Below are 20462 nucleotides of genomic sequence, written 5' to 3' on the forward strand. Positions count from 1 at the left end.
GAGAGGTTAGAGGGCAAACGTAGTTGTGCAACTTCTCTGTGTGTGAGACAGAAATCTAATAGAGAAGCTGAGAGAGAGAGAGAGAGAGAGAACAGAAAGCTAGAAATTCCTTATGGAGCACAGGGGTTCTTTCTAGGAATCTTTGCTGACCTCTAGGAGTGCACGTGTGGCATGCTTCCACACTTGATGGTCAGCTTGTAAAAACCCCAAATATTTTAATGATACCATAAGTCTCTGGTGAGCTCTCCTACAAAGGAAGCCAACCCCTCAGTAGCACTGCCCCTGAAACGTTGCACTGCTCAGGGGAAGTGGGGAGCATGTAACCAAATAAGTACAGCAGAGCAGAGCAGAGCAAGGATGCAGATGTTGTTCGGCTGAAACTCAGTGAGTCTGATCCTAAGCATTGGTCCAGTTTTGAAAATTGCCTGGGAGTCCTATGTTGGCAGCACTGTGAGCTCTTGAAAGAAACATCCAGATGTCAATTCCTGTTATTATCACTGCCCAGGAAGTGGGGAACTAGTTTCATAAAGATCTCCAGCAGCGAAAGGTGCAGGTGAATGATAAGGAAGAAACCAACTAAACAAAAAAAATAATAAAAAAATTGAGTTGTAACTTAGGATGGTGCAACAAAATCCAGAGGATAAAGTGAGATCTTTTGCAGTATTCAAAATGTTCTGCAGAGGTGCGGAAACAAGTTTTTGATTTGTGCTTGCCAACCAAAAACATATTTTTAGAAGAAGGGAACTGTGGTTTTTTTTTGAAGAAGAGAACTTTTTAAAAGAGAAACATTTGTCCACTTGAAGTTTGCAGAACTAGAACAAATCTTTCTTCACACAGGAAAGGGTTATTTCTTATTTTCTGAAGTGCATCTATTCTGGTTGTGACAACGTGCCTGGTTGTCTTCCAAAGAATCAAGCTTTCAACACCACTTGTTAAAAGTTGGTAAACTGGTAAGTCGATTTAAGTTTGGAATGTGTTTGCTTCCTTTTTGCATTTATATGGATAAACAGCAAATAAATGAATAAAATAAAATAAAATAAATCAATAAAGATTAGGAATACTGTTAGAATTTCTCTGTTGAAAAGTAGCCCACCAGGATGCAAAAAGGGCATTTATTACACATCAAAATTCACATACACTTGTTCATACAAAATACAGTTGTTTATCCAAGCATCTAATTAGATCTGTAGATTTGTGAATTTGTTTTTAACCCGTTTTTAATGTTTCAACTGCTTTTTAAATTTATATTGTGTTTGTTGCAAATCGCCCAGAGATGCAAGTTTGGGGTAGTATACAAATATATTAAATCAATAATATATTAAAATGTAAGCTACACATGGGTGAAGAATGTCACTCAAATGTTGGGCAGAAGGCTCAGAAATCAGACTTTGGTGTTTGGCTCACCTGTCAGAAGAGAATGTTCCTCAGGAACCTCCAATTTCCTCCTTCTTACTTACCAACAGATCATGCAAAGCTGCCCTTAGTATGTAGAAGTAACAAGACTAGGAAAGAAGGAAGTTATTATTGGATGTGCAAAATGCCCATCGCTATGATGGATGGGATATGTGCAGAGGATAGACTTGTAAAGTATAGGGGCCTCTATAGGTCTCTTTTGCAGTGTATCTCCATGTGCTCTTGCACACTGAAGTGCAGTACACATTTCCTGCAGGATACTAGCCAATTAGGGCAAGCCATCCATCCAGGGACAAAGGTGGAGAGCAGGTTTTGCCCTCACAGCAACAGTGTTCCAGACAGCATTGCTTACTTTTCCTATAGAAATGAACAGCAACTATTCATGCATGTGGAAGAAATTAAAGGGATGCACTTAGGGACATCATTGGGGTGGAGGGTAAATTTGCTCCCTGCCCCTGGTGTTACCTGTCATTGAGACTGTGGTCCCAGATCTGAGGATTTCAGCCTGAAATTCAGGTTCTATAGGGTTGCCTATTCTCACAGCCCCATCCTGGGTTTCTTGGTCATGCTACAGTGTGATGGAATCCTTGGAACTGGCTTTCTATATAGATTTTTGGTGTGATGTGTGAGTTAGGAGCCTCCAAATCCCCAGTGTCACTCCAACTATAAAAGGAGAACGTGACCATAGGCAAGATACCAAGAGTGCCACTTAGGCAACACTCCAGATGGAGGAGTGGGAGAAGGAAGTGGGGACAGTTTCATTTCCACTTAAACCAAACTCATTTTAACCTGTGACTCATTCTTTTACTATGACTATAACTGCTACTATGAATATTTTGCACTGCTTATCAACAAAAGTTCTCAAAGTGGTTTATGTAGAAAAATAATAAATAAGACAGTTCCCTGTCATTCCCCCCCCCAAAAAAACCCAACAACCCCCCGAACCCAATTAGGTTAGCCCCAGCAAACCCTGGAGAGATGTTGTGCTGGGATTTGATAGGGACAGTTGCTTAAAAGGTGCCTCTTTGCGCAGTTAGCAAGGCACCTTTTAAAGTGGGAAATGGGGAAAGGGTGGTTTTAGGGCCACCTGAAAAGAAGTGGGATCCTGTCCTATGTATAGCATTATATTAGGAAAAGTGGGACCGTGCATTGCCCCCTTGTTTCAGACCACATGCAGTTATTTCACATGAGTACACTACTTATATTTCCAGCAACCTCACCAGTTTTTATATATACTAACAGCACAGTCGTGCTTACTTAGAAATTACTTACATGCTTACTTAGACATGTATCCACTGTGGTCAACAGGGCGTAGTCCCAGATACATATGCATAGGATTGTAACCTCAGGCAGCAATCTCATACTGGGGAGTAAGTAATATTGATCTCATGGAAGCTTACTTCTGAGTAAACATGCTACTGAGTACACTACTATTAAAATTTTATTTAAAATATACTAGGTTTGTATGACACAGTCACAGATTTTAAAAAACAAACAAAAAACAGAAATGGCTATTTGACATATACTGCATAGATAACATTGCTATAATTATTATTCAATTTATCATCATCATCATCATTATTAGGAGAGCCAGTGTGGTGAGGAGAGCCAGTGTGGTGTAGTGGTTAGAGTGCTGGACTAGGACCGGGGAGACCCGAGTTCAAATCCCCATTCAGCCATGAAAAAAAAAACCTAGCTGGGTGACTCTGGGCCAGTCACTTCTCTCTCAGCCTAACCTACTTCACAGGGTTGTTGTGAAAGAGAAACTCAAGTATGTAGTACACCACTCTGGGCTCCTTGGAGGATGAGTACATTTTGTATTTTACAACATCTTTCCCAGTCCCACCCACCGCCACCCCCAAGCCCAACCTTCCTTCCCTTCCCCTTTCAGCACTGGTTGGGGGAAGATGAGAAAAGAAAGGAGAGACGGAAAGAGAAAGAGGGAGAAAGAAAGCAGAAGGGGAGAGAGGGAAGAGGAGAAGGTGCATCCAGGGGATGGAGCTGCTCTGGGAAGAGCAGAAGGTTTCAAGTTCCTTCCCTGGCATCTCCAAGATAGGACAAGATTTTTTTATTGAACCAACAAACTACCAAAGCATACTGTACGTTGCTCCAAGATAGGGCTGAGAGAGATTCCTGCCTGCAACCTTGGAGAAGCCGCTGCCGGTCTGTGAAGACAATACTGAGTGAGATGGACCTATGGTCTGACTCAGTATATGGCAGCTTCCTATGTTCCTATGAGAAGGGATGCTCACCATTGCACTAGTAGGTGTGGGTAGATCAGACGGGTTTCTATTCTAAGAATAGTTCAAGGAAATTGTCCCAGATTTCTGACCATTTATCTGATTTATTTACTTTTAAGAGGACTCATTTTTCATGTGCCGCTAGCTCAAGCAGGTCCCGCACCCAATCCTCACTCCTAGGGGGATTGGGAGATTTCCACTGCCTCAGTATTAACCTCTTGGCTACCAGCAAGCTCCACCATAGCCCTTGTTTAGAACTTGATTTTAGTCCCATCGGATGGGATAAACCCCAGTACTGCACAGATCCTTCAGTGTAAGAGATGAATCCATCACTAAGTCAATTTGTATAGTAACCTCCCTCCAGAAGCCTTGCCCTATGGGACAGTCCCAGAACATATGGGTTAAATTGGCATGCAGATTACTGCATCTCCAACAGTTACTATTTGAGGACATTTTTAATTGCTTAAGATGGTAGTGTTAAATGCAGCTCAATGGATCTTAAATTGTACCTAATCCAACAGAACAGGGTTTCTTAACCTTGGGCCCCCAGATGTTGTTGGACTACAACTCCCAGAATCTCCAGCCACAAAGGCCATGTCTGGGGATTCTGGGAGTTGTAGTCCAACAACATCTGGGGGCCCAAGGTTAAGAAACCCTGCAACAGAAGATTATTTTCAGGACCTACTGGACCCCTCTACATCTTAAGTGATATACTGCTTTTTAACAAAAAGTCCACAATGTGGTTTATGCAGCAGAGAAATGAAAAAATGGTTCCTTTCCCAAAGGGGCTCACAAAAAAAGTCCAGCTTATTATGGAATGTGTGTTGCCACTCCATTGTTCAGAGTGTAACATAGCACATCCTACCATGATAAACAGAATGCAGGGGGCATTACCGCCTTCAGCTTATCTTTTATGGGGAAAGGGTCAAATTGTCTTGAAAATTATCACATTAAGGCAGGTCTTTTTGAAGATTCTTATTGTAAAATTTAAGATGAAAAGGATGAAAAATGGTTGTGCTACCATCCCTTGAAACCCAGCTCATCAAAAATGGGTTTGACAGCTTCTTGTCAGGTCCCCCCACAAAAAACACACCCATTCTAGGTACAGTTTTCTCAGTTCTGAGCCCATTTTTACTTACAGAGTTCATTATATTGATTCCAGCGAGTGTGGAAGCACACACTGACTCTGTATATAACAGCTTCCTATGGTCCTGCTAATGCTATTAGTCAGACCTGGCCCTTGGGGTTTTTAATTATTTTAAAAATAATGTTTTATGTCCTATTCTTTCCTAGGGATGATATAACAATGCTGTTGTACATGCTCAGTACTCTCTGATATTTCCTTCTCTCTTCTTCTCAAGTAGCTGCAACAAAGAGCAACCAAACTCTAGAGCAGGTATAGGCAACTTTGGCTCTCTAGCTATTGCTGAACTACAACTCTCATCATCCCCAGCCACAATGGGGATGAATGGGACTTGTAGTTCAGTAACAACCAGAGAGCCAAGGTTGTCTATACATGCTCTAGAGCAGGGATCCTCAACGTTGGGTCCTCAGATGTTATTGGACTTCAACTCCCATAATCCCCAGCCCCAGTGGCCTTTGGTTGGGGATTATGGGAGCTGAAGTCCAATAACATCTAGGGACCCAACGCTGAGGATCCCTGCTCTAGAGCAATGGTTCCCAACCAGGGTTCCTCCAGATGTTGCTGAATTACCATCATCCCCAGCCACAATAAATTATAGCTGTGAATGAAGGGAGTTGTAGTTCAGCAACATCTGGAGGAACCTTGGTTGGGAACCACTTCTCTAGAGGGTGCTCAAGAGAGCACTGCTTAGGGTAAGGTCTTGCCACGCTCATTCATGCACCATGGCATTTTCCGGACTACGGGCTGCAACAGTTTTGCAACATGTCCGCTAAGTGCCCCTCCATATTGCCCGTGTAACAACATCACTGTCGTTACGCTGTCACCAGGGTGCTGTTCATATTTCCCATGCCTTGTTTCAGATTTTATTAATGCACTGTAGCCCTACAATGTTGTAAATGCATTGTTGGAAAGTAGCTGTGTTTTTCCGTTGTGGGAAGCTTGCCCTGTTTTTCATGTGTTGCAGTGTGGTCAGGTGTGGATGGTTCACTCACAGTGCAATGATTTGCTGATTTTTTATAGCCCCTTTCTGCCCATCCCTGAAAGAATAATGTTGCCACTCATGTTGAATGAAATAATTTCCACGCGGGTTCATGCACAAGGGTGTGGGGATGCAAGCCACAAGGGTGCAAGGGTGCAACTCGATACTCATCAGCTTTGGATTTGGATTGCACTTGCTCATGTTTTTCATAAGCCTTTTTTTTTTGTTTTTTGACACATTCATGTTGTAGATTTGCTGGCTCCTTTGGCAGATCGAGGATCTGCTGATATGTAAAGCCACATAATGCATATTTTTTAAATATATTGTTGCCTCTAGGTTTTTCATTTCTGCTTTCAGCCCTAGGTTTCAGTCATGTTTGTCCCTGGAATTTGATATGTAAAGCCGTTTTTTCCCCTTTAAAAAATATATATATTTCCGCTCCGTTTCAATTCCGCTTTCGATCTTGGCTTTTGATCCCATTTATCTCACAGCCCAAGTGTTCAGTGCTTCTGCTTGCGCAAAGGAGAAAGTTGCTGCCCCTGCCTCTGCTGGCACCTTTGCACAATTGCAACAAGATTGTTTTTAAATAGTTCATCACATCAGTGCCCCCACCCCCCTCTATAACCCCATTGGTCCAAAATTGAGGAGGAGGAGGGGCCAGTGAATGCGATCCAGGTGGAATATGGACACCATATTTCGACACTGGAAAATCCACTGCAGTGGCGGGCAATATGGACAGCAAAACCCCTGCCACAATGCATAGAAAACCACCTGAGAACCACTGCACTTGCAGTTTCAAACCGCTACTTCATCCCGTTGCCCTTTGCAACCCTTTAACCGTTGCGAATCTCGTAGTCCAGAAAATGCCCAGAATGCCAGGAAATTATGTGTGTTGAGGTCACACCAAATACGAATCCAACAAATATTTATATACTGCTTTTCAACAAAAAGTTCCCAAAACAGTTTACAAACAAACAAATAAATAGGGCTCCCTGTCCCCAAAGGGCTCACAATCTAAAAAAAGAAATATAACATGGACACCAGCAACAGCCACTGAAGGGATGGTGTGCTGGGGATGAATAAGGCCCTACTAAACAAAGAGAATCACCACTTTTTAAAAGTGCCTTTTTGCTCTGCAGACTTAATAGATGTATTGAGGCAGTATCTGTTGGGGGTTGTTAATTGTACCCCCAGTAGGTAAACAGCAGAGCACTAGGAAGAGAGCACACACTCCAGGTACAGAGTAGGTAGCAGAGGATGGTTTAGTGGTTGCAGCTATTTAGAGAAAACACATGGAGATTCTTGTAGAGCTAAATACTAAGCATTTATTGGTTAAATACACTTGGATAGGAAAGACCTAATCCTAATTTATAGAACTACAGAATGAATTGGTAGGGGGGGAGAGAGATGTTTCCATCTACTCTCTAAGAGGAAAGGAAGGATTGCACCCCCACCCCCAATGAAGACAGGACACACTTAGTTGGAATAAAATAGGGCCACTTCATTATTATACAGTGGAATAAGACTTGCAATGAAGTACCTAACTAACCAGAGTGTGGGTACTCCTCCCATGTAGGACCACCTCCTAGGGAGGGCCATCCCCACACCAGGGCGAAGGGCCGGGTATTGATTTGGTCAGGCGCCAGGTCCTGACCTCTCACCGTGAGGCTTTCCTCGAGTGTAGGTAATTTCCTCAAATGAGGGTACTCCTCCCGTGTGGGACCACCTCCTAGGTAGGGCCGTCCCCACACCAGGGTGAAGGGCTGGGTACAAATACTGTCAGGCCGCAAAAACCCTGAAGGGCTGTTCCTTGGCCCCCCTCAACCCAAATGGCCCTCCAGCCGAACACCGTTAATCAATCTATCTACCCAACACCCATACTCTGAATTAATTGAATTTTTCTAAGTAACATGCTAAAATAACACAGAAAATGTGGTGAAAGCATTGCAGGTTATCTAGGTCAAGTCAGTACTTGATACATACAATTAAAAGAAGGCTAGGGTTGTTGTTGTTGTTGTTTAAGTTTAATCAGCTTGTCCGCCCATCATAATTGTCACATTGCCTTATATGCATGAACACCTTCATCTTTGGAAGCCATTAAAAACTTGATTGGCTATGACACCTACAAAGATTTTATCTGAAAGATATTATACTTGCATCTAATAATGGCAGCACTTTGATTTCACCCTTCAGGTGCTTCCCAAATCATGTAGTTCTTCCAATTCCATGTGGCCACAAATTTAATAAAAATCTCAAGTGAGCTGTTATCACACTTTTGAGACTAGTTATGTTGCTCTATAACATCACAGAATTCTTAACGGATTTGGCCATGTTTGCTGAAAATGCAAGGGAAACAGAAGCAAGAGCACCAAATTATAAATGACAGAGATATTCAGGTAGCTTAAATATATCCCATAATCCCATGCTCATCTGTAAAGGAAATGTAAGTTTGGTAAACATAACCAGCATCTCCAAGTTGCAACTGGAACAAATTTAACATATGGCTAGTGCCGGTTTGGCAAATCAAGTACAACTCTCCTTGGCAGCTGGGGGTGGGGGTGGGGGGAGACAAAATTATAATTATAATAAATACCACGACTTGCTCAGGCCGAGCTGCAGAGCAACTGTCTGGAATGGAGGCTGCTTGGACCCAATTGGCCCACCTCCTTCCCCCATTGGTTGACCCCTGTCACTTGGAGGGGGAGGCAAGATGGCACCCATGCCTGCCTCATGTGACAGGGGCACAACCCCACACCCTGCCTTATTGTGCTGGTGTGGCGGCGGGAAACCGGCATTGTGACTCAGCACAGGAAGTGCAGAAGAGTCAGATCATAGAGTAGGGACAGCTAGGGAGACCCTGACTCACTGTCTCTACTCCCACTGCCCCTAGTGGTCATTAGAATAGTTGGTGCAAAAGGTCGATGCACTGGAACACCATCTCCAACAGAATTGACAAGGTATGATATTCTGTACTGTGGTTCATTCCAGCTTCACCACTGCCTTGGAACACGACAGTGGCAGAAGGGTGGACCAAAGCCCCAGATTTGTCTTTTCACTGAAATGCACCCATGGAATCTATGCAACTGAAGCTAGCATGTAACCGTAGCTAGCACAAAATGTTACAAGTCCCCAACTGGCAACCAGTGTCACTCATATGGAATGGTACAGTCGGAAGGAATCTTGAAGGCCATCTAGATGGCGAGGAGGAGTAACTGTGGATGCTTTAGCTGTGGATATCCTGAATTGAGTAAGGGGTTGGAAGAGATGACTGTCAAAATACCATACCATGACTATATTGCCTAAGTAACACAACTTTTAAGGCTGTGGAAATCCATAATAAGCTATGGCACTGTTCCAGGTTGTGAGTCCCTTCATGAAAGGGAGCCCACCCACCCCCTTCATGAAAGGGAGCCCACCCACCCTATTTCTCTGCTACACAGATCACTTTGTGGACTTTTTGATTAAAAAGCAGCAAACATATAAACTATAGTTGCAACAAATATTCCTAAAACACAGTGATTATTAGCAATTTAATATTGCACATATTGCCCCTCCCCAAGTGAACTTGTGAAACTTTCTGAGAATCCCTCTCATTTACTGGAATCTGCAGTGTCATTTTTGCAAACCACTGTTATCTCTGAGTCAAGCACATACTGGCGGATGGAGATATAGGGTGTTGCCTTCCAAAATGCCACAGTACATTTTTTAGTCTTTATGGTGCCTCAGCAGGGTATAGCACGGTTGAAGTGGGATAAGGACAAATAAAGATGGACTCCCACTCCCACCCCACTCTGTGTCTTTGCTCCAGAAGAACAGTATGGACATGGTGGAAAACAAAATATTTCCAGCATGCCCTTTCTCTCCCTCCTATGCAAATCTGACACACTCCCCACACAATGGACTCCCCTCCCTCAAGGTGCCCCAGAGACATTTGTCCCATCTTGTTCAAGTATAGCTACGCTTCTGTACCTCAGTATCCTGTTTCCCCTTAAAATGAAACAGCAGAAAGGCACTGCTGGCAGATGCTGGCATATATCGAGGTGCTTCACACAATCAAAGTGAAGTGCCTCAAGGTGGTGTGCAGGGAGAGTGGGCTTAGCCTGATTCCCCGCACACAAGCAGAGCCGCCCACACGACTACCAGCTCTGTCACAGAGCCGGTTGGGGTTGTGGAGATTGGGGGCCGCCTGGCCCGCGAGAGTCCCAGGATGCCCCGTGTGAGTGCATGGGGCATTCGGGGGAGACCCCCGTGCCGGGAGGCTTCTTGTAGCCTCCTGTTTGGGGGTTTACTTGTGTGCAGAGGCGCACCACGGTGGCACACAATCAACCAAACAAGGTTGGGCACTCGCTCTGTAACCGCGTTTAAGGGGAGGGGGATGGTAGGCAGGCTAGCCGCCAGGGAACCACTGGGCTTGCCCGCGATCCTGGTGGTTCTCATGATGGGGGAAAACTGGGCTCCCTTAGCCCGGTTCCCCCCACCTCATGAGGATAGCCTCATCATGTTGGAAAATGGGATTTACGTAGCCCAAACAAAACAGTCGCTGTGCAGGGTAATAAATAGTCACAAATAAGACATTAAACACTGCAATGTTCAGAAACCAATGGAGAAACATTTCAACCAGTACTATTTTGTGGCTGAGCTTAGAATCATCATACCCTAGATTCACATCCTGATTATCTATCCTGGTTTAATTCTGGTTAACCAGAGTGGTTTGGTCAGGATTGCCCTGAAATTCTGGGTGCTCATAATTAGCTCCAAAGGGGATGCTAATCCTCATTCACCTTTTGCCAAGGATCCTTGTGATTGTGTGAACCCAGCCATACTTAAACAACAGGGATTCACCGTGAGTCTAGATTGTAGAGTTGCAGAGTAAGCATTTATTGACCAGTTTTATTTAGTTTATTTACTAGATGATTACTGTGTATGCTATTGGGGAGTTTGTTTCAATTGTTATACAAAGGTGTGTTGATTGTACTGTAAGTTCTGACATTTTGACGCTCTGTTATGCCTGGTCACTGACTGTAATAAATGATATATCAGCAAATTTGACATAGTTTGTCCAGGGTTAAACAAATATTTTATTAAAGGTTTTCATACTACATATATTAGGGGTGTGCACAAACTGCAATTTGGGCATCATTTGGGAGCAGGAGCTTTAAGAAAGAGGAGAGCTCTCCGCCACCCCATGCATCTTCCTGCTGGGGTGGCATGTGTCCCAAATACCACTGTGTGGTACCAGCACACACATGGGGTAGTGGAGAACAGGTAAGGACTTGCTCTCTTCTTCCTTAAAGCCCCTGCTCCCCACTCCCAGATGGTGCTCGAATTGCATTTTGAACCGCGGTTTGTGCACACCCCTAACATATATTAGTTATCTCTTCCCTGGTTAATAACTTGTACCTAATATATTGAACACTAGTGCACATGGATGGGAATGGGGGCTCTGTGTGACCTCTAGCAAACAGAAGGAGAAGGACATGCCTGATGAATTGGAGAAGAGAGCTGGTCTTATAGTAACAAGCATGACTTGTCCTTTTAGTTAAGCAGGGTCCCCCCCTGGTTGCATATGAATGGGAGACTTGATATGTGAGCACTGTGAGATATTCCCCTCAGGGGATGGAGATGCTCTGGGAGGAGCAGAAGGTTCCAAGTTCCTTTCCTGGCATCTCCAAGATAGGGCTGAGAGATATTCCTTCCCGCAACCTTGGAGAAGCCACAGACAGACAATACTGAGCCATACCAATGGTCTGACTCAGTATATGGCAGCTTCCTATGTTCTTGTGTTCCAACTTCCTAAGTGTCTATAAGCCAACCTACATGCCAAAAGAGGTAAGTGATGTCAAGCAGGACTCCAGGGACTGTACCACTTCAGAATGCAGGGTTGGGGGGGGGGTCGCATGTCCAAAGACTCCTGCATGGCATCTCCTACATACTGAATTCCACACTTTTCATTCAATGTTGCCTCTTTATTTAAGTGCATGGGATCAAATGTGGTTGATGATGTTCAGTTGACCAACAGTTTATATGAATCAAGCAGACCTGACGGTGCCAGACTTAGATTCAAAGGTTCACTTTTGGTTTCCTTTACTTTCTGAAACCAGCAAGTCTCTTCTCTTATTTTATGGTTGCAATGGTATATACAAAATCACAACTTTTTTTAAAAGCTAGAATGGTCTAGCTTTTGATGAGGATGCCACGTTGGCTGTAAGCCCACTGATTATTTTAATTTCCCAGGACAAAAGCTTTCTCATTCCTGTAGTATTGTACAGCACTTAACATACTTTCAGACCAAAATAAGTTAAACAACAGTGCAACTGTTAAATAGAAAGGCACTGAAATATTTGAATTGTATATTTGTACATCTGCAGATCAATGCTTAGTAAGGTTCCAGTCATTACAGACTTTACTAAGTGAACCCTTTTCTCAAACCCTGTTAACATCTGTTTTGAAGGAAACTCTTCTCTTTTTCATATCTTGATTTCCCCCCTCTCTCTCCAGTGTTGAAAGTTCAGGATGTTCCAAAATGGAAATACAGCATCTCATTATTAGTGGTTGTAGTGCAGATTTATACACTATTTTGCAGGTGCTGAAATGTTCTAACATCAGTGCAAATGACCATTGGAAAAAACACAATGAATTGTCACTAAGGAAGAGGTTGCATTATATTCTTAGCTCCATCTGCTGGCAATGGTCACTGGTGGGGTGGGGGCAAGCATTATGAATCTGCACTAAGAAGGAAGTTGCATTGTGTTCTTAGCACCACCTGCTGGCAATCTGAGGCAATCCATGAAACAATGTGAAAGAACTGTCTTTTTTCAATAAAAGGAATAGGCATTTTAAAGGTAAGTAAAGTGTGCTGTCTAGTTGGTGTCAGCTCCTGATGACCACAGAGTCCTGTGGTTGTCTTTGGTAGAATACAGGAGGGATTAACTATTGCCATCTCCCCCGCAGTATGAGATGCCTTTCAGCATCTTCCTATATCACAGCTGCCTGATACAGGTGTTTCTGGGAAACATACCAGCGGGGATTTGAACCAGCAACCTCTGGCTTGCTAGTCAAGTCATTTCTCCACTGCACCATTAGGTGGCTAGGCATTTTACAAACACCAATTTATTCCTGCTTTACTACGATTAGGGTTGGGAGGAGTTCAAACGAGGGAGAGATTGACAATGCCTTCAATACGTTAACAGCAATGTGTTGTTCAGATAGTCACTGGCATTACTTGGCCTTATTTGGCCTTATTCATGATGATTGGCCCCTAATGCATAAGCATCTTAAGAAGGTTGTACTTTGGAAGAGTGCTGAAAATGGTAGTATGGGATACTCTGGCATCTTTGCAGAGCTGTGTGGAGAAACCTGTGAGATAGAGGTATGTCTGGAAGTGACTTTGGAGAGTGTCGGCTCTGTCTGCCACCCCTGGGCAAAATTGCTTCCTTCCAGAGCTCCACGAAATACTATTTAAAAAAATAATAAAAATCCTGGTGTTCTAACACTCTAACAGCAATGCACTAGAACAATGAGAAGGTCCAGCGACAGCAAAACCCATAGCAGGTTTCACGCTCTATAGTGGGGAAGATGCAAGGTGATGGGGGGGGGGGAGATTATATGTCCAGTATACAGAAAAAGCAGCGTTTGGTGGTGGGGCTGGGTGGGGGACTTAGGAAGCCTATGTTCCTTTCCAGCACTTTCATGGTGTTCTTGTGCAAGAAGAGTAGCCCAACAACAATTTCATTTCATAAAGGGAGAAAGCAGTAATAACAGTTCTGTGATGTCCGGGGAGCGGGAAGGGTGTGTGTGGTGCCCTGGGTGCCTTCCAGATGGCAGTTCAGCAGTAAACAGGGGGCAGAGGAGGAGAGGTGGGCGGAGAGGTGGAGTGGCTGTGGTCTATAAGAACAATATCTCCCTCGCCAGGATCCCTGTCAAAGTGTCTTTGACCATATTGAATGTGTGTACCTAAGTTTGGGGACCAGGGATAGACTGGGACTTCTGTTGGTGTACCAATTGCCCCAGTGCCCAACGGAGTCCCTAACTGAGCTCACAGACTTGGGCTTGGCATTGGAGTCTTGCAGGATTGTGGTGGTGGGGGGCGTCAATGTTCACTTTAGGACCAATTTGTCCAAGGCGGCTCAGGAGTTCATAATGGCCATTACAATTATGGGCCTATCCCAAGTGGTCTTGGGATCAACACATATTGCTGGTCAATGCTTGATCTGGTTTTTCACTCTGAACAGGGTGGTGTTCCGTGGGTGGGGATTCCTGTGATTTCCCCATTGTCATGGATGGACCACCATTTGGTTAAGGTTGGACTCACGCCCACGTCCCACCTCCACAGGGGTAGCAGTCCCATTAGGGTGGTTCACCTGAGAAGGTTACTGGATTCAACAGGATTCCAAGAAGCCTTGGAGGGATTTAGTGTTGGCTCTGCTGGTGACCCTGTCGACACTCTGGTGGAGAATTTGAATAATCAACTCACCAGGGCAGGGGACACGATCTCTCCTAAGCATCCTCTCCGACCCGCTTCAAAACTGGCCCCTTGGTATACGGAAGAACTAAGGGGGCTGAAGTGGTGAGGTAGACGACTAGAGCGCAAGTGGAGAAAGACTTGACTCAAATCTGACAGATCATTACATACAGCACATTTGAAGATCTATGCTCAGGCGATAACATGTGGTTAAAAAGTGACTCTTTTTCTCCTGTATCACATCTGCAAATTCACATCTGCCGGAGTTATTCAGGGTCGTGAAGGCGCTAATGTGTGCCCCTTCCCCCTTGAATCAGTATTTGGAACCAACAATTACTCTCTGTGACATTTTTAATGAGTTTTTAAATGGACAAAATCTCTCATATTCGGGCTGACTTAGATTTAAACTCCACAGTTCTTACAGAGTCTGATGCCGAGGTGTCCAGCAGCTCCTCTTATATGATGACCCTGGATCAATTTCAGTTTGTGATTCCTGAGGATGTGGACAAGGTGCTTGGAATGGTGCAGCCTACCACCTTCCCTCTTGATCCTTGTTGTAGAGGCTACAACAACCTCTACAGGCTGTTGTAGAGGGCCTGGTAGAGATTATAAATGCTTCTTTGAGGCAGGGAAGGATACCTCCTTGTTTTAAGGAGGCAATCATTAGACCGCTTCTGAAGAAGCCTGCCTTGGAACCCTCAGAGTCAAGCAACTACAGGCCTGTCTCCAACCTTCCATGGCTGGGCAAAATCTGAACTTCTGTATGGTGTCCCTCAGGGCTCTATATTGTCTCCGATGCTGTTTAATATCTATATGAAACCGCTGGGAGAGATCATCAGGAGATTTGGTGCAGGGTGTTATCAGTATGCTGATGACACCCAAATCTACTTCTCTGTGTCAACATCATAGGGAGAAGGCATAACCTTCCTAAATGCATGCCTGGAGGCAGTAATGGGCTGGATGAGAGATAACAAACTGAGGCTGAATCCAGATAAGACGGAGGTACTTATTGAGCGGGGTCGAAACTTGGGAGACAATTTTAATCTGCTGCTTCTGGTTGGGGTCACGCTCCCCTGGAAGGAACAGGTACACCGTCTGGGGGTGCTTCTGGATCCGAACCTCTCCCTGGTGTCCCAGGTTGAGTCAGTGGCCAGAGGTGCATTTTATCAGCTTCAGCTGATACACCAGCTGTGTTTATTTCTTGAGATGAACGTCTTCAAAATGGTGGTACATATGCTGGTAACCTCTAGGCTGGATTACTGCAATGCACAATATGTGGGGCTGTGTAATGACCTGCTGGCCAGCTGCCCAGAACCTGGGAACCACTCTCTACAGGGGGGATGGCGGAGCCACCAGACTCAGTCTGACAGGAACAGAGATAGAATGTAGTCCAAAAAAATTGCCAAAAGTCAGCACCGGGGATTCCACAGACCCAGGATCAGGGGTGAACACAATCGTAGTCAGTCCAAACAAACAGGCTCATTTCCAAGGTCAAGGTTGCTCATAGTCAAGGCTGGTCACCATGGACATTGGTTCCAGCACAGATCTAGCTCTCAGGCTGCTCTAAATAGGCTGTGTGCTGAAAGTCCTGAGCCTTGTCAGGGAGATGCAGCTGGGTCAGAGCTGGAACACTTGTTCCTTCTGGCCAGCCTTTCTGACCAGTGGCGTTCCTCCCTTTGAGCCTGTACTCTGGCCAAACGTCGCTGCCAGGGATCTGGGACAGGCACCTCAACTGCGGGAGCCTCAGAGGCTTTATCAGAAGGAAGAAGGGAAGGAGGCAGAGGGCTTGCAAGCTTGTCAGCTCTGGCCCTGCTAACCCTAACCAGAGTCTCAACCTGCTCACCTGCTCTGAGTCTTCATCTGAGGAATCCCCTTCCACGTCCCTCATTGGGGTCATCACAGGCTGCCTTTGTACATAGTCTGGAAACTGCAGCTGGTCCAGAATGCAGCAACCAGGTTGGTCTCTTGGTCATCTAGGAGAGACCATATTACTCCTGTGTTGAAACAACTACACTGGCTGCCGATACATTTCCGGGCAAAATACAAGGTGCTGGCTATTACCTATATAGCCCTAAACAGCTTAGGCCCTGGTATTTAAGAGAACGTCTGCTTTGCCATGAGCCCCACCGCCTGTTAAGATCATCTGGAGAGGGTCTGTTCGTCATGGGGGGTGGAATCCACAGGCACTATGCACATGCAACACATGTATTCCTCTCTTTCTCTTCACAACCTGGCACAGGCAAATGCATCACTTGGAAGCAGTGGGCAAGGGGCCTCCTCCTCTACTGTATTTACCCAAATCAAAGATGATGCTGAATTTAAGATGACCCTCTTTAAAAGTAGAGGTTAAATAGAGTTATACCTGCATTTACTTGAAATGAATGGGACTCTTGAATTTAAGATGACCACCTGATTTCTAATATCAAAAAAACTTGAAAAAAAATCTATTATTGGATTCCGGTAAATACACTACTATCCTATTGGCCAGAAATGGGTGGGATGGATAAGGGGAAGCATGCTGTGTGAATGAATCGAAGTGGGGGGAAACTGTAAGAAAAGGCAGCAATGTGTACACCCTGTATTGACTCTGATTAACACATATACATGCTTTAGATACTCTTGTTCTAACACTTCCTCCTGCAGTAGCTCCCAATCTGGAAGATGCCTATGAAAAATACAGTTCTTTTACAGTTGTTTTCAAATTCCCAGAGATTCCCAGCATATAACAAAGTCACCGCCTATAGCTGTGTCTCAAACGACCATGTCATATCCTTTTTCTCTTTCATTAAGTAACCATATCTTTTTCCATCCCAGGGATCAAGAAGATGGACAACATGACAACCACTTCATATTTTGAGGAAACCACACCTTTTGACTATGATTATAGTTCAACTCCATGCCCAAGTGTCACTGTCTTGGAATTTTCTTCCCGTTTCCTGCCACCACTTTACTTTTTGGTATTCCTGTTTGGTCTGCTGGGCAATATGCTGGTTGTGCTGATCCTCTTCAAATACAAGAAGCTAAAAAGCATGACCGATATCTACCTGCTCAATTTAGCCATTTCTGACTTGCTTTTCATTTTTTCACTCCCATTTTGGGCTTACCAAGCAGCAAAGGAGTGGATATTTGGAGATTCAGCCTGCAAGATTCTCTCCTCAATCTATCTCCTGGGCTTCTACAGTGGAAGTTTTTTTATCATTCTTTTGACCATCGACAGGTACCTAGCAATAGTCCATGCGGTGTTTGCATTAAAAGCCAGGTCACCAGCCTATGGCATCCTCACGAGTGTTATTACATGGGCGATAGCAGTGTTAGCCTCTGTGCCAGCGATGATATTTACCACATCACACCCAGAAGCCAATCGCTCCGTCTGCGCTCCTCATTATTCATATGAATCCCAAACCAAATGGAATCAATTCACAACACTGAAAATGAACCTCATAGGCCTGATCTTTCCAATGATTGTTATGACCTTCTGCTACACACGAATCATAATTACCCTGCTGAGATGCAGGAATGACAAAAAGAACAAAGCAGTCAAGCTCATTTTTATCATCATGGTTGTTTATTTCTTTTTCTGGGCCCCATATAACATTGCTCTTTTGCTCCAGACATTCCAAGATTCATTTTTCGACCGCAGTTGTCAGCGCATTCGTGATTTGAGTATCGCAATACAAGTCACAGAAACAATTGCAATGGCACATTGTTGCATCAATCCTGTGATCTATGCCTTTGCTGGCGAGAAATTCAGAAAATATGTTCTCAGCTTTTTACATAAGAATGCTAGACATCTCTCAAAATATTGCCAGTTTGTGTATACTAGGCCTATGGAGCGTACTAGTTCCACGTTCAACACACCATCTACTGGGGAGCAAGATATTTCAGCTGTGTTGTAAAGGATGTCCAGAGTGAATAAGTAAGATTAACTTTTGTGGGTGCAACATTCCAGACTGCTTTGCAGATTTGGCTCTAGAGAGGCTATAAAAGGGCTGAATCACTTTTCTTCTCTATTTCCCACAGAGACAAGACCTAAATTGGATGGCTTTGCTTTGCTTATGTCAGTATACAAACTGCATGATAAACAACAGTTGCATGCAATGAAACTGGGGACGTTATAAATATCATCTGGGATTCCAGGGACAGCAAAGAATATGTGCGTTGAACCAAGCCCTGACTCAAGCATTGCATATACACTATGCTCTGGCAACCAGCGAGTCTTGGACAATAATACAATCCATTTGCTGAGGCTCTCCAAGGGAAATTCTTTGGATGAAAGTTCATGTGACCTGACATCCTGTCTATATGTATGGCAGCCCAGAGCAGAGGTGCTCTTATCCCTGGACTTCTGGGCCTAAGTCCAGGGCCTCCACAGCCCCTGGGGCCCCCCAAATCCTCTTTAGTCTGCCCTGGGTGGTGTGGTCGCCTGGCTGAGCATGATAATGCTTGATTTGCAGGGGAGAGGGCCTCCAAAGGCCTTTACGTCCAGGCTCCAAAATTACCTACGTGCACCTCTGACCCAGAGATAGTGAGGGGAAACTCTTCCAACTTTCTGTTCTGAGTCCATGCTAATCCCTATTCTGATTTCTGTCAGAATTTCTATTTTGATGCTTTCGTTGTGCTTCATTTGGACATATGCTGGACCCAGGACAAAACACAACTCAAATAATCAAATTATAAATAGGCTGGGTTTGCATAATCAGGCTCACTAATCCTGATTAACTTTTTAACCAGGATCCCTGTTGTGTGAACCCAGCCATAATAAAACATCTTGATAAATGAATTAGTTGATATAATAATGGCGACGCAATACGCATGATGGATCTATGCATGATGGATTTTAAACAATGGGATATGGAACACTGAAACTGACGTATATACATTGAAACGTCTGTTCTTTGTTGCAATTCCCTCTTTCTATGTTTTAATATACGCAATAAAATAAGGTCTGGAGAGAAGTCTTGATAAATGTATCCAGCTCTTTCTTTAAACCAGTGGAGTAGACTGCTGTCCCTGCTCCAGAGATGCTATTCCAGAATATTCTGCTATTAGTTACCACTGCTATTTCATATCATTTGATCATTTGACAACATCTCAGGAATCAGTATGAGTTAGGAACATAGGAAGCTGCCATATACTGAGTCAGACCATTGGTCCATCTAGCACAGTTTTGTTTACACAGACTGGCAGTGGCTTCTCCAAGGCTGAAGTCAGGAGTGTCTCTCAGCCCTATCGTGGAGATGCCAGGAAGCTCTACAGACAGGGCTTCTACCCCAAATCGCCTTCGGAAGAGAGTGTGTGCATTCACACACCAGCCAAAGTTACCTTGAAGTCCCTTCGAGATCCTTGGACCCACTCCACACACAAATCGGGCTTATTCTTGTGAATTCTAGCTTATCTCGATGTATTTCCAGGTTTTTAAAATGCTGGATTTAAGCTATTTTTTCTGAAAATGCTGGAACAAATAGGGAGAAGCACTGAGTAGAATCATTAGCATGATAAGAGAGATACTCTCTTTAGAAATGCAGATATAGCTAGAAATGCAGAGAGATTTAGTAATCTCTCTCTTTCTCTCCTCCCCCATTGGCTAGAAGGAAAACACGGGGGCATGCCATGTGAACTTGCAAAAACCAAAACCCGAGAGCAGAGGGGAGGGGCTGCTTCCCTCAATGCTGTGAGTGTAATTTGAAGTGGCTTCGCTCAACATGTACCCTGCAGCATGAAGCCATGTATGAATAACTCCCAGGGCGGGAGTTTGGAACCTTCTGTATGCAAGCTCAAGTCCATGAATCTTGTTACTCAGACATTAAAGCAGAGATAGCACAGTAAACTAAAATGTAAAGAAGTTGTTTTATCCTGATAGAATCTTATTTGAAGCATTATCCTTCTCTGGAAAGAGCTTATTTTAAATGGAGTTTAAAGGAAGACAAGGTGTTTGATTTAAAAACAACATGATAAACTAATGACAGTGCTTCTTTTTCTAATGCAATATGGCTTGCATAATTGTATAATTATAATACAATTATTAATAAAACATGCTGATAGGTGAACACAATAAAGGGGAACACAGTAGTGTTGTTTATCAAACTACCAAGCCTTTCATGGCTGCTTGGAAATCAGCTCAGTAACAGACAATGAGATTTATTTACAAGTAACAACCAACAGCAACACAAGCAATTAGGAATGAATTGTTAAAATTCCAGTAATAAAGGCTGGCTTTGTAGCATA

The 20462-nt window shown here is 44.0% G+C and overlaps 1 protein-coding gene across 2 annotated transcripts; it reads left to right on the top strand.

Moving 5' to 3' along the window:
* The first annotated feature begins 341 nt into the window (after nucleotides 1-341).
* On the top strand, nucleotides 342-20462 carry LOC128331905 (C-C chemokine receptor type 5-like). 2 transcript variants are annotated; one of them, XM_053265934.1, is made up of 3 exons: nucleotides 342-950; nucleotides 17052-18153; nucleotides 18258-20462. In XM_053265934.1, the coding sequence occupies exon 2, from the start codon at nucleotides 17063-17065 to the stop codon at nucleotides 18131-18133; it is 1071 nt and encodes a 356-aa protein (XP_053121909.1). In that variant the 5' UTR covers nucleotides 342-950; nucleotides 17052-17062; the 3' UTR covers nucleotides 18134-18153; nucleotides 18258-20462. The 2 variants fall into 2 exon arrangements, with proteins under 2 accessions (XP_053121909.1, XP_053121908.1); XM_053265933.1 differs by having other exon boundaries at nucleotides 17052-20462.

This window comes from Hemicordylus capensis, chromosome 6 (assembly GCF_027244095.1).
Source record: "Hemicordylus capensis ecotype Gifberg chromosome 6, rHemCap1.1.pri, whole genome shotgun sequence".
NCBI classification, from domain to species: domain Eukaryota; kingdom Metazoa; phylum Chordata; class Lepidosauria; order Squamata; family Cordylidae; genus Hemicordylus; species Hemicordylus capensis.

Bases quoted from the DNA above. Each gene is read 5' to 3' on its own strand.
- LOC128331905 (XM_053265933.1), top strand. From the start codon at position 17,063: ATGGACAACATGACAACCACTTCATATTTTGAGGAAACCACACCTTTT.